A 15,048-nucleotide genomic window follows, 5' to 3' on the forward strand; every position below is an offset into this window, starting at 1 on the left:
TGAAACTGCAGCTAGGAGAAGTTAAAATGACTTGAGCAGTTCCCCAGATGAGATCCTTATAAAGCCCCAGGTCTCCTGAATTGAAACTCAATGTTAATTTCATTCTACAATGCTGGGTAGTGGAGAACCATCCTTCTCTATGTCTCTTTCTCTGTCTCCATTTTTCTGTCTGTCTATCTGTCTCTCTCAATACAAAGCATCAGTCTTATGACCAGAGTAGGACAATGAGTAGAAAAAAGCCTCTGGTTGACTGGATTTACTGCTCTCATGTCAAGTCATGCCATACCTTACATTCCACCAAACTGTAGGTGCCAGTAGTTCCTGAGATACAGAGCTATAAATCCAACTTATGAATTATTATTCATCTTGTTGCTAAAAGAACTTTCCTCAGGAAGCCTCTCCCATAGTTTTTGATTTTCTCTTCCTAGTTTTGCATCTTCCTACTGAACTATTCATGAAAATATGTGTATTAAAATTAAAGACAGAAGTGTTTCATCTCCCTCATGATTGGGAGCTTCCTGAAAGCAAGAACCAAAGATTAATTACAATTTATATCTCCTGGAAACCTTAGACTGCATGCCATTAGTGGTTAATAATTATTACCTGAATTGAAATGAATATGCATGGATAATTAGTCACTAAGAATTTATTAAGAGCTTTCTATGTGGCAGGAGATGTGCTAAACATAAGGGATATAAAGAATGGCAAAAACAACTCCTGCCTTCAAGGAGGTCACATTCTTATCCTGAAGAAAAAGTGTAAATAAGCATGTGCATGCAAGGTATACAGAGTAAATGAAAGGTAATTTTAGAGGGAGAGCACTAGGCCATGGGATGCTGAGAAAGGCCTGCTACAAAGTGGGATTTGATATGAGTCTTGAGAGAAACCAGGGTACATAAAAGGTGGAAGTGAAAAGAGAGGGCATTCCCAGATATGGAAACCAGCCAGTCAAAGACACAGTCAGGATATAGAGTGTGTTATGTGTGAAGAATGAAGCTGGAGAACCCATGGAGCTTTTCCTTGGTTTTCTCTGCTTCCTTTTACATTCCTAATTAACATTCATGTTAATTACAAAGAGCCCTGCTTTATAAGTACATAATCAACTTGTTCACACAAAAGTGTTGCTTATGTACGACCAAGTGGTATTTGGGTTAAACCCTGAGCTCTCTTTAAAAAAATATTTTGATTGACACCTTCCTTTTTAAATAAATCTTGGTTTCCAATTGTATTCCTCTTTCCACTTACCCAGAGAAACAGCCCTTGCAAGAAAAAAATCGAAAAGAGAAATCAAAACACAAAGCAAACAAACAAAAAAATTCAGATAAACTAGCTTTCACATCAATCAAGTCTTCAGCACCCACTTCAAAGAAGAGTGGGAGATGCGCTTTTTCATATATTTTTATTGAAGGGGTAGTTAAGGTTGGTTGCTTCAATTATACGACATTCAGGTCTGTCTATTTTGTTTTTCTTGCATTGTTATAGTTGGACAATATTTTTTCCTTGGGTCACTTCCTTTTTTGCATCAGTCCACATAAAGTTTTCCATTCTTTGTATTCTTTATATCTGCTGATTCTTTTAGCTCATTGATATTCCATTGAATTTATGTAGAATGTTTAGACATTTCCCAATGGATGTGTGCTCTCTCCTTTAAAATAATAAAGAAACATTAATGTTAAAGTCTAACTTGACTTCTTTGCTATTTGAGTGCAATGATCACCTTCATTCCTGCACTTATTTGAAAGTTTACGCTGAAGTCTTAAAGGATGGCCTAGAGGACTGGCCCACAGCCAAAGGTAAATTTTATAAGTAAACTTGAACTAAGGTGTTCTTGATTCTAAGATCATCCTACTATATCACATCCCATTGTGGGTGAATCCCACCCCCACCCCGGCAAGGCTCTGTACTATACCATCTTCTCTTTCCTTTTGATTTTCTTGTACTTGTTGATGTGATCATTGGCCTTGTGTAAATCATCTTCTCTATGCAGATGACATATAGATCTACATATCTGACCTACAGATATACATTTCTAACTTCCTATTTGATGTTTCAAACTGGATTCCCTGAAGTAATCTCAAACTCCAATAAGATAAAACAGAACTTATTATTTTTATTCCCCAAACCCACCTCTCATCTAAACTTAACTATTGCCATCAAGGGAAGCCCTGAGTTCATCCTTGACTCTCTGCTCAACTTATAGATCTAATTAGGTGCCTAATATTGTCCAATCTGCCTCTAAAACATCTCTTGTGTATGTTCTCTGTTCTTTAATCACACACTTATCACTTTAGTTCAGGCCCTCAAAATCTCTGGACCTAACCATTTCAATAACCTCCTACTTGGTTTCCTTACCTCAAACCTCCTCCCACTCCAATACACCCTTCACAAATCACCCTTTCTCTAAAATGCAGGTCTGTTCTTGCCACATTGCTGCTTGAAAAATTAAAGCGGGTTCCTATTCCTTCAGACTGAGTGATTATGAGGTCACATTCAGGGCTGATGTTCTACATTCAAAACTCCCTTTTAATTTGAAATTCTATAATCAATGTTCCAAGCTCCCTTCTAGCTTTGGTATTCTATGTCCTAAGGTCCCTTCTAGCTTTTACATTTTATGTTCTAAAGATCCTTCTAAATCTGCTGCTCCATTCAAAAGTCCATTCCACTTCTGTCTTTCTATATTTTGTTGACTATTTCCACTATTGACGTTCTATGTTCCAAGGCCATCTCCTGGTCCCTCTAAGGAAGGTCCCATCCATGATTGATATTCTATTTTCTAAGACCACCTCCAGCTCTGGCCTCATATGTTCAAAAGGCTAACATTCTATTTTCTTCCATGATTTCTAAGCCTGAGCTTCATTATCTCCTTTGACAAATATTTAGAATCAGAGAAGACATCATTTTATACAATTGCCTTTTTAGAGACTCCCAAGGGCATGGATCCCTGAGGGATTAGGAATCTAACCCCTCTGATTAATCTTTAGTCATCCTCTGGGAGTGTAATACCAGATATATAAAGGTTATGGTATGCACAGATTTAAGTTCCATTGTGATAATAGCACTCCTGAAGCTGTTGGTAAGTTTTTATTCCAGTGATCAGGACTGGACATTATATATATATATATATATATATATATATATATATATATATATATATATATATATATATATATATACACATATATTCTATTTTTACAGCTAGATTTACTTAAATTACCAAAGTACAAATATGTTCTTATGGTGAGATTTGAGCTATGGCCTAAGAACTTTTCTGTCATGAAATATGCCCTCCACTGACCTGCCTCTATTAAATTCACTGATTAGTCTGTCACTCACACCTTGGAAAGTCAAAGTTAAGATACAAAATTATCACTGGAGAGGGGCAAGACAGGAATCCATTAATGCTCACCAACCTACTATGTATGATGGAATCAGATCAGGTGGCAGAGGCTAAGGACTTTAGAGATAGAGGAGGCAATTTTTGATGCATAATGGAAAGTTCCCAGAGTATGGGATACAGCCAGATCAAGATTTCCATATATATATATACATATATATATACATATATATATATATATATATATACACATTCATAAGAGGCCACTGAATAGCTAGCTAGAAGGTAAGAGAACATTGAGGATTAAGGATTTGGTAGGTAAACCAAAGTAAATGTCTGGAGGAGATCAAAACAAGCTTTGAATAGCTCATGATCATATATACTCACCATTTGTTCCTGAAACTAACTTATAACCACAGTTCTGGTGGATCTGATGGAGCGAGAAGCAAGGATTTGTACTTTGGAAATTAAAATCAATGAGTATTTCTATTCCTTCCCTTGGATATTTTGTCCTTCATTGTTGTAAGCTTTATTCTTCCCTCAAGTTCTGCAAGAATCATCAAAGCATCTTTGAGAGCTGCTAAGGAGAGTGAATCTTCCCAGTTTCATTGTTATGAGAGAGAAGAACATTGAGCTGGAGAAAGAAGGGGCAGGAGGAGTGTGAGACACATGGATTAGTGCTGAAACAGATGGTCCCTAGTAAGCACCCCAAGGGATGCTTGAAAGATGGATTCTCACGACTTCTGCAGATGTGGGGAGGGTTGAGTTTCTCTTTTCTATCTGTGGATGTTTTGTCGCTGATTATCTGGGAATGTGAGACTTGGAGATGGAAGGAATGAGATAGTGTAAGCCAAATCTGGTTGGGTTGACTCTTGCTAGTGATTGCCTAATATTGAGCAGAGTTCTTGGTTCACTTCCTGCCTATGAAATATAGGTAAGACTTCAGCACGTGAAGGATTGCCTTGGTGTGGTTATGCCATCTGGCATAAAAGATCATGATCACTCTAATAAAAATTCATCATATATTTATTATATACTGATAATGTGCAAGTTAAGTCAACAATCATCTATTGTCCATTTTGTGCAAGTTAGAGATAGAATGCTGGGTATTGGGGAAACAATCTTTTTTTAAAAAAAAATCCCTACCTTCAAAAAGCTTACATTCTTTAGGGTGTATGTGACATGCAAGAAGAAATGCAAATGCAAAATACCAATGCCAGACTGAGGTCAAAACCACCAAACTCTACTGCACTTTAGCCTTGGTACTTCAACTAAGTAAGATCATAGGCTTTAGATTAAGGGCAAACAATCTTTTGAACTGGAGAGATATTACAGAAGACTCATATTTGGATAGATCAAGGGAACCTGCCATGCAAATAAACAATCTAGAGAACTAGAGTTATTTGAAAAGTTAGAATAAGTATAGTGTTTGGCAAAATCCCCTGAGAATGACCCGCTTTGGAGAAAAGGAAAAACCTTCACTCCAGTTTTGGTCTTGGTCTCTTTCTCTGCCCTCACTACATCTTTGGCTGGAGAACATCTATGCAGGCTTCAAATGTTCTTAGGATGTTTGATCTACTATCATGCCACCAATGTTCTAGGTGCATTTCCTGGATCAATTGATGACACTGTCTGGATGAATAGTCAAGGACAAATGGAAACATATTCACTGTGGTGAAGGGGACATTCTTGAGCATCTCACAAATGGGAGAAGAAAAGATAGATTACAGTAACCAGGAGCAGTGAGTTCCTCTTTGTCACATTAATTATTTAAGCTCAGAACCATTTCCCCCTGAATTCTTTGGGAGAGAGTACCATTGACTTTTCAGTCTCTGTATCTATCTCTTTGCCTATCTCTTTCTCTCAGTCTCTCTCTGTCTCTGTGTCTCTGTCTCTCTCTGTGTCTCTGTCTCTGTCTCTGTCTCTCTCTCTCTGTCTCTCTCTCTCTCTGTCTCTCTCTCTCTTTCTGTGTCTCTCTCTGTGTGTGTCTCTCTCCCTCTGTGTCTCTCTCTGTCTCTCTGTCTCTCTCTGTCTCTCTCTCTGTCTCTCTCTCTCTCTCTCTCTCTGTCGCTGTCTCTGTCTCTGTCTCTGTCTCTCTCTTTGTTTTGTATTTACTATCCTTACTGCCCTACCTTTGTAAATAACAATTTCTAAAAAGTATATAAGCTTGGCTAATCGAATGATTCTCAAAAGATTATCTTTAGGGGAAATATCCTCATGGGGACTAGAGTTAGTGACATTAGAGAAAGATGCTCCCTAACCTTCCTTCCTTCCTTCCTTTGTGTTGGGGGTTTCCTCTCCTCTGGGGGTCCTTGTCCACCAAGGACCTGTCTCAGCACGCAATGATGAGGCGGGAATCAGGATGGAAGAAACTCCGATTTATTGGGAGAAATCATCCATTTTTATAGGGTTTATACTACATGAGCATAAGCAAGTGGCCAATGGGTGTAAGGATGATGGCATGGGAAGGAACAGAAATGTTGCAGAGGGACAGGATAGAAATGTTGCAGTACGGGTATATTGTTGCACTTTGTTCCGGTATGGGTATCGGTATGGGCGTGGGAAGGATCTGGATTGTTGCAATGTATGGTAAACTATGGAATCTACAAGGGTATGGGAAAGATCAGGACTGTTGCAAGGTGGTATCTGTAAGGGTATGGGAACGAGGGGGGTTGTTGCACTACAATATCTACAAGGGTATGGGAATGCTCAGGCATGTTGCAAGATGGTATCAGAGCTGTATGAGCTACGTGAGACACGAGGCAGGATATCCCCGTAAAGTATTAAAGATGTTCCAGTAAGTAAAGTAACAAAGCACTGCGCTGGGCAACGGTTCAAGAGCATCAGGTAATGGCCAGCTGGGTCCCTCCTTCTGGGCTTGTGAGTCCCTCGTGGACAGACTCTGCCTGCATGTGTAGGATGACTACAGGGGCTTGCCTGCCGTTCCACTCCTACTAAGCCTGTCTGGTTTACCCAGGAAACAGGCCAAGTGCTAGGGTCCTGACAGCCCCGGGGTCGGCACCAACCCCTTTTACCTTTGAACTTCCTTTCTTCCTTCCTTCCTTCCCTCCCTCCATCTATCCTTACTTCTTTCCTTGATAACTTTGTTGTTTTACTGTCACAGGCTTTGAGAATCTAGAGAGATCTGTGCATCATGAATAGACATTACAGAAGGACTTTACTAGAAGGAAAAAATATCTATTAATTTCAAATATTTAAAAATGAAGCCATTCAGAATTAGTGAAATTTCAACTGTTGACTATCTGAAAATAAGGTACATTAGTAACGCTGAGAATATTAACAGATCTGTATGGTGTAATAATGTGTGAAACATAAAATTATAGACTCATAGAACGTTATAACAGAAGAGCCATAAAGACCCTCCTACCAGACTCTATCATTTTGCAGATGAATATATTGAGGGCCTAAGAGCAGAAATGAGTTCCACAAAGTTAAATGAAATATTTATCTTACAAACATAATATGCAAATGTTGGTGCTATCATTTATCTCTTGATTTAGGTATTTTAAAAGTTTATTTTACACTAAAATTATCTTTATGAAAAGGCCTGACATAAAAAGAGAAATATTTCAACATTTTCTTTTTTTAATTTAAATTTATTTATTTAACATATTTGGTTTTCAGCATTGATTTTCACAATAGTTTGAATTACAAATTTTCTCCCCATTTCTACCCCCCCCCGACTCCAAGATGGCATATATTCTGGTTGCCCTGTTCCCCACTCAGCCCTCTCCTCTATCATACCCCTCCCCTCTCATCCCCTTTTCCCTTCCTTTCTTGTAGGGCAAGATAAATTTCTATGCCCCATTGCCTGTGTATCTTATTTTTTAGTTGCATGCAAAAACGTTTTTTTTTTTTGCTTTTGAACATCTGTTTTTAAAACTTTGAGTTCCAAGTTCTCTCCCCTCTTCCCTTCTCACCCACCGTCCCTAAGAAGTCGAGCAATTCAACCTAGGCCACATGTGTATCATTATGTATAACCCTTCCACAATACTCATGTTGTGAAAGACTAAGTACATTTTGCTCCTTCCCAACCCATCCCACTTTCTTGAATTTTCTCTCTTGACCCTGCCCCCTTTCCAAAGTGTTTGTTTTGATTACCTCCACCCCCATCTGCCCTCCCCTCCATCATCCCCCCCTTTTATTTTATTTTTTTATCTTCCTCCCCCTTCTTTCCTGTGGGGTAAGATACCCAACTGAGTATGTATGGTATTCCTTCCTCAGGCCAAATCTGATGAAAGCAAGGTTGACTCATTCCCCCCTCACCTGCCCTCTCCCCTCCTCCCACAGAACTGCTTCCTCTTGCTACCTTTATGCGAGATAATCCACCCCATTCGATCTCTCCCTATCTCCCTCTCTCAGTATGTTGCTCTCTCATCCCTTAATTTCATTTTATTTCTTTTAGATATCTTCCCTTCATCTTCAACTCACCCTGTGTCTGTTCTCTCTCTTTTACATATATACACACACACACACACACACACACATATATATATATATATATACATACATACACATACATACATATACACATAGATATATACATACATACACATTCACTTCTATATATACATAAACATATATATTTATATGCATATTCCCTTCAGCTACCCTAATACTGAGGTCTCGTTAATCATACACATCATCTTTCCATGTAGGAATGTAAACAAAACAGTTCAACTTTAGTAAGTCCCTTGCAATTTCTGTTTCTTGATTACCTTTTCATGCTTCTCTTGATTCTTGTGTTTGAAAATCAAATTTTCTATTCAGTTCTGGTCTTTTCACTGAGAAAGCTTGAAAGTCCTCTATTTTATTGAAAATCCATATTTTGTTGGAACATGATACTCAGTTTTGCTGGGTAGGTGATTCTAGGTTTTAATCCTAGCTCCATTGACCTCCGGAATATCGCATTCCAAGCCCTTCAATCTCTTAATGTAGAGGCTGCCAGATCTTGGGTTATTCTGATTGGGTTTCCACAATACTCAAATTGTTTCTTTCTGGCTGCTTGCAGTATTTTCTCCTTGATCTTGGAGCTCTGGAATTTAGCAACAATATTCCTAGGAGATTTCTTTTTGGGATCTATTGGAGGAGGTGATCGATGGATTCTTTCAATTTCTATTTTGCCCTGTGGCTCTAGAATATCAGGGCAGTTCTCCTTGATAATTTCTTGAAAGATGGTATCTAGACTCTTTTTTTGATCGTGGCTTTCAGGTAGTCCAATAATTTTTAAATTATCTCTCCTGGATCTATTTTCCAGGTCAGTGGTTTTTCCAAGGAGATATTTCACATTGTCTTCCATTTTTTCATTCCTTTGGTTCTGTTTTATAATATCCTGATTTCTCATAAAGTCACTAGCTTCCACTTGCTCCAATCTAATTTTATAAGTAGTATTTTCTTCAGTGGTCTTTTGGACCTCCTTTTCCATTTGGCTAATTCTGCCTTTCAAGGCATTCTTCTCCTCATTGGCTTTTTGGAGCTCTTTTGCCATTTGAGTTAATCTATTTTTTAAGGTGTTGTTTTCTTCAGTGTATTTTTCAGTATTTTTTTGGGTCTCCTTTAGCAAGTCATTGACTTGTTTTTCATGGTTTTCTCGCATCCTTCTCATTTCTCTTCCCAATTTTTCCTCTACTTCTCTAACTTGCTTTTCCAAATCCTTTTTGAGCTCTTCCATGGCCTGGGACCAGTTCATGTTTTTTTCCTGGAGGCTTTTGTTGTAGGCTCTATGACTTTGTTGTCTTCTTTAGGCTGTATGTTTTGGTCTTCTTTGTTACCAAAGAAAGAATTCAAAGTCTGAGACTGAATCTGGGTGTGCTTTCGCTGCCTGGCCATATTCCCAACCAACTAACTTGACCCTTGAGTTTTTCAGTGGGGTATGACTGCTTGTAGACTAACGAGTTCTATGTTCCACATTTGGGGGGGAGGTGCCAGCTCTATCACACCAGCACTACTCTTTCCCCCAAGAACCCCCAGCCCGGGCTGGGCTTAGATCTTCAACAGGCTGTGCACTCCTGCTCTGATCCACCACTTAATTCCTCCCACCAGGTGGGCCTGGGGCCAGAAGCAGCAGCAACTGTAGCTGCCCCACCTCCACTGCCCCCTGGGTTGGAAGCCGAACCGCGAACTCCTTCCACTCCCGCAGCTTTTCCCACTAACCTTCTCCGAAGTCTTTGGTGTTTGTGGTTTAAGGGGGTCTGTTAACTGCCACAGCTCACATATTCAGGGTGCTAGGGGCCCCATCTGCCCAACTCCAAGTTTTGTTGGTCCACGCCACTCAGGCTGGGGTCTGCTCCACTGCGTTCCCAGCCCCGAGCTCCGTGTGGGATAGACCTCACCCAGAGACCATCCAGGCTGTCCTGGGCTGGAGCCCTGCTTCTCTCTGCTGTTCTGTGGGTTCTGCCATTCTAGAATTGGTTCAGAGCCATTTTTTATAGGTTTTTGGAGGAACTCGGTATGGAGCTCACTCTAGTCCCTGCTTACCAGCCACCATCTTGGCTCCGCCCCCCATTTCAACATTTTCTTATAGAGGCAATCAAGTTAATTGAAAGAACATTTATTCACTGACTATCATGCTGTTAGCTCTGAAACTGTTTCTGCTGACACGGAATCCTAAGCGTTGATGTCTGCATGATATCTATTTCTAAATGGCTGGAACTGTGTGAAAATTTCTCACAATTGTGATAGTGTTCAGAACATTTTGTGGGTGTTGCAAAATGAGTGAAGTTTGGTTGCCATGCTATGAAATATTCTTTTAAAAGGAGTGAAATGTTGGTATGAAACTAACAACAAAATCACTCAATCACAGGATTTTAGAGGAGAAAGAGACAATGAGATGTAGTTTGACACATTCAAGAAATGAATCTGCACAAAAAATATACTTGCAAGGTGGTCATCTAACCACTGTTTGACTTATTCCAAAATGAACCAATCCATTACTTCTTAATGCAGCTTATTCTATGTTTGGACAGCTCTCATTACTGGGAAATATTTCCTGACCACAAGTCTAAATTGTCCTCTTTGTGATTTCTACCTGTTACTTCTGATTTGATCCTCTGGAGGCAAACAGAACAAACATGACCCCTCCTATACATGATAGTGCTTCAAATACTTTAAGACAGTCATCATGTCCACTTCGTACACCCATTGAGTCTTTACTTCTCCATGCTAAACATCCTAAATTCCTTTAACTGACTCTCGTATGATAAAGACTCTCTGTTTGTCACGTCCTGGTTTTATTCTTCCCAGATGCTCTCCAGCTTATCAACATACTTTTAAAATTGTGGCCCTTAGAACTTAGTACACTACTTCCCTTACTATCTTCAGCCCAATATAAAGTTTAGTAGTCTGGAGGTTATTTTTGAAGGATGATGCCATGGCATTCTATTCATCAAATGAGATAATGCATGTAAAATGATCCGTAAAACCTGAAGCTTTATATATATTTAGTTAACATTATTATTCCTTTTTGCTCTCTATTATATCTAACTTGTTACTTCCAGCTTTGTATATTTCTTTGATGAATATAGATTGATTAGAGAGAACATGCATACATATATGTGTATACTTTCACAATATATATTTCCTTATATGAGTCTATTCATGAGAATCTCATTTTCTCTGGCTGTCCCTCATACCTGGAATAATCTTCCTTCTCATTTCTGCCTACTGCCTTTCCTGACTTCCTGTTAGTTCTAACTAAAATCCCCTTTTCTCTTGGAAGTCTTTTCTAATCTCTCTTAATTATTTCTCATTTATTCTGTGTAGAGCTTATTTGTAATATTTGCATGTTGTCTTCCCCATTAAATTGTGAGTTCTCTGAGGTCAGGGACTGTCTTTTTCCTTTTTGTGTCTCAAGAGCTTAGCACAGTGTCTGACACTTAGTAGGCACTTAATAAACGTTTATTGACTGACTGACTCCTAACTGGAATTATTTTCCTTTGCATCTTCAAAATTTAAGTCTTAATCACCTTCTTTACCTCCTAGGCAAACTTCCTTGTTGGCATATTTTAGTCCATGGGATCCTATCAATCTTTTTTCTGAACCCTTTGACATTTACTTTCCTAAATCCAGAGGGCAGTCATAACTCTTTGAAGTTTTCTCTTCCTCCCACGGATCAAATAATTTCTTTATTAATATTATTTCCCACTATTAGTGAGAATGACACCCAGAACATAGTTTTTCCTTGTTGGTTCCTCCACCTTTGAAAGATGAAATCTTCACTAAGACAAGTCAAGAATTTATTAGCTTCTCTGTTTTTAATGAAGAGAAACTTTCATTAAATGTCTGTGCAATTGAAATCCTCTATCAATATTATCTTCTTTCTGTCCAAGTGGTTTGTAGTCTGCTCCAATGACTCTCTGATCTGTTCTGCACTGAATTTCATTCCAAAACTTTCCATCATTCTTGCTCCCTTGGATTTTCATGTCTTTATTTCCATCCCATCAAGTCTCAGTGGGAGAACACACACACACACACATACACACACACACACACATTGTGCGTATTTATGTATATGTGTATGTGTATATGTGTGTATACACACACACAGAAAACACAAACACACAAATGCGTGTTTGAATTTGCCCCCTTTTGTCATGGCATCTATTTCTTCTTGTTTGTTGCCTAAGATTTGGACATTTCAAAGTGGACATTTAAGGCCATGTATTTTTCTACTGGACTTTGTTTTTGTAGTCACTCTATGGTATCTAACTTGGATGATATACAAAGGGAGTCATCTCCCTCCGCCATTCTTTTGCATTTGAAGATATTTTAATTCAAATTGCATGATTTTTGACAAAATAATTCTTACCATTTTTTGTGAGGTATACTTTATTGCTGGCCAGGAATTTTTCATCATAAGGTATAATGCATATTACATTCTCAGAAATAAATGACAGGCACTGAACTAAGCACAGGCAACCTGAAAAAGACAGTCTCAATCCAGGAGGCAGAGAAGGGGAGGGGACTTGCCAGGTCAGGAGGTGGAGATTCCTATTTGAACAAGAACAAAGAGGCCAGTGTTACAGCATCACAGAGTACACAGAGATGAGCAAGGTGTAAGAAGACTAGACATTTAAGGGACAAAAATATGAAATGCTTCTAGTGCTGAATAGCAAATTTTAGAATGTATCTTGCAGGTGATAGGGAGCCATTGGATTTTATTGAGAGGGGTGACATGGTCAGACCTGTGCTTTAAGAAAATTCTTTTGACTGCTGAGTGGAGAGTGGATTTGCATTGGAAAGACTTGTGGGAGGGAGACCAAGCAGCAATGTATTGGGATAATCCAAGAATAAGATGAGGAGGGCTTGAAGCAGAGTGGTGTCACAGTCAGAGGAGAGCAGAGGGTGTATGTGAAATGTTATAAAGGTAAAGCAAACAGACCTTGAAACGTATTGCACATGGGAGAATGAGAGAGAAAGAGAAGTCAAGGGTCAAGCCTCTGTTGTGAGCTGGAGAGACTTCCTAGCCAGCTCTTCATTTCTCAAATTGATACTTCTCTTTTCCAAACTTTGTTCTTTTGTACAAAGAAGTGAGGAAAACACAGCCTGTCTACATGGATTCTTGTCCAAGATTTCCTACTGAAGTATCATTTGTGCCCACATGAATCATTAGAATTAGGTAGTTGTCTTCCATGTTGATAAGTCTTAGGAAATTCTTTGCTATGCCTTGCATAAAAGCAGACTTTTCTATTGTTTTTATTGGACTGAAAGTAGCTATCTGAATATTTGTGAGAATCAATCAACAACAACTAGTAAACACCTTCGACCCATTCTGTTTGCTTCTGCAGCTCAGAACTATCATTACTTGGGAGACAAGCAGCTTCTTCCTCCCCTGAGCATTTTTCCCCTTCTTTAGGAAAAAAATTCTCAAATATTTTTTTCTCTAACTATTTAATTAGGTTTTCCCATCAATTTCTATTCTGTATATTTTTCAATGGCAACATCTTCATATTTTCAGCTTTTAAAAATTTTTGCGTGTATTTATATGTCAACCCTAAGAACCTGGCAAAAGCTTATTTAGTGAATTATCACTTCTCAATAACTTCACATCCCCACTCAATTTCCTTTCTATAGTCTCAGCAACTTGATAGCCATACTCCACCTCTTCTTCAGCCTGGCAAAAATCACCCTCTTAATCTACCAATGTTTCTCATACACCAATTCACTCTAACAATTTTAGTTTGCTGTTTAATATTTCACTTACCTTATATTAGTTAGCTTGCTTTGTCTTGTCAACCACTTTCTCTTTTTCTCTTCCTTCATCTTCCGTTTAAGCTTCTCCAAAGCGCTGGCCATGATTGTTCTAAGTTACTCTTTTTGCTCTCCGGCAGATACATGGAAACCCAGAATCACAGAACTGAAGAGTTGGAAGACATCAAATACAACCTGGCCAAGATCCCCAATAAGTGAACATAAATTTTCCCCAAAATGACCTCTGCCAGGGATCTCAATATATCCCAAAGCAAACTTTCTCCTTTGAAAATGGTTTAATTCCTAGGAATTTTTTCTGCTTATACTCCTTGCGGCTATGGAGAAAGTTAATCACACTGTAACTGAATTTATTCTGGTGGGTTTTACCACAGACCCTGTGATGCGGCTGGTCCTCTTCGTGGTATTCCTTCTAATGTATTGCATAACTGTAGTTGGAAACACTACTCTGATTATGTTAATTTGTACAGACTCCCTGCTCCACACAGCCATGTATTTCTTCATTGGGAACCTGTCTTTTCTTGATCTCTGGTATTCCACTGTTTATACCCCTAAAATCATGTTGACATGTATCTCTGAGGACAAGAGTATTTCCTTTGCTGGCTGTCTAGCTCAGTTCTTCTTTTCAGCTGGGCTGGCATGTAGTGAATGTTACCTGTTGGCCACCATGGCATATGACCGCTACATGGCTATCTCCAAGCCACTGCTCTATACTCAGGCTATGTCCCCAAGATTATCTTCCTTTCTTGTAGCAGCTTCTTATACTGGAGGCTTCATTAACTCCATCATCATTACAAGTGAAACATTCACCTTGACTTTCTGTGGGGATAATGTTATTGATGACTTCTTTTGTGACTTGCCCCCCCTGGTGAAGCTGGCATGTGATGTGAAGGACAGTTACCAGGTTGTGGTCTATTTCATACTAACCTCCAATGTCATCACTCCCGCTGCGCTCATCCTGGCCTCCTACCTCTTTATAATTGCTGCCATTTTGCGGATTCGTTCTACCCAGGGCAGACTTAAAGCCTTCTCCACATGTGGCTCCCACCTGACAGCTGTGACCCTGTACTATGGCTCCATTCTCTTTATTTATTCCCGTCCTAGTACTAGCTACACTCTAGAGAGGGATAAGATTGTGTCTGTGTTTTGCACCATTGCAATGCCCATGTTAAACCCAATGATTTATAGCCTCAGGAATAGAGATGTCAAAGATGCCTTTAGGAAAATGAGAGACAGATTATGAATTTTCTAAATAGATGTTGTAATGGAGAAAAGGAAGTAAAAAAAACATATATGTATTCTTCATCATAGTTTTCTGTTCAAAAATTAAAAAAAATTAAAAATAATTTTTCAGAATAGATAAGTAACTCTATATCTCTAGTTTTAAAACTTTATATTGTATTGACACATCACCTGTTTAAATGCATTTATTAATGTCTTAGGATATAAGGAGACTCAATTACTTCCTTTTTGTTTATTGTGGTCTT

At 38.8% G+C, this 15,048-nt stretch overlaps 1 protein-coding gene across 1 annotated transcript; it reads left to right on the forward strand.

Moving 5' to 3' along the window:
* Nucleotides 1–13,880: 13,880 nt before the first annotated feature.
* On the forward strand, nucleotides 13,881–14,804 carry LOC118854442 (olfactory receptor 1013-like). The gene has a single exon (XM_036764800.1). The coding sequence runs from the start codon at nucleotides 13,881–13,883 to the stop codon at nucleotides 14,802–14,804; it is 924 nt and encodes a 307-aa protein (XP_036620695.1).
* The last annotated feature ends 244 nt before the right edge of the window (nucleotides 14,805–15,048 follow it).

This window comes from Trichosurus vulpecula, chromosome 6 (assembly GCF_011100635.1).
Source record: "Trichosurus vulpecula isolate mTriVul1 chromosome 6, mTriVul1.pri, whole genome shotgun sequence".
Lineage (NCBI taxonomy): Eukaryota > Metazoa > Chordata > Mammalia > Diprotodontia > Phalangeridae > Trichosurus > Trichosurus vulpecula.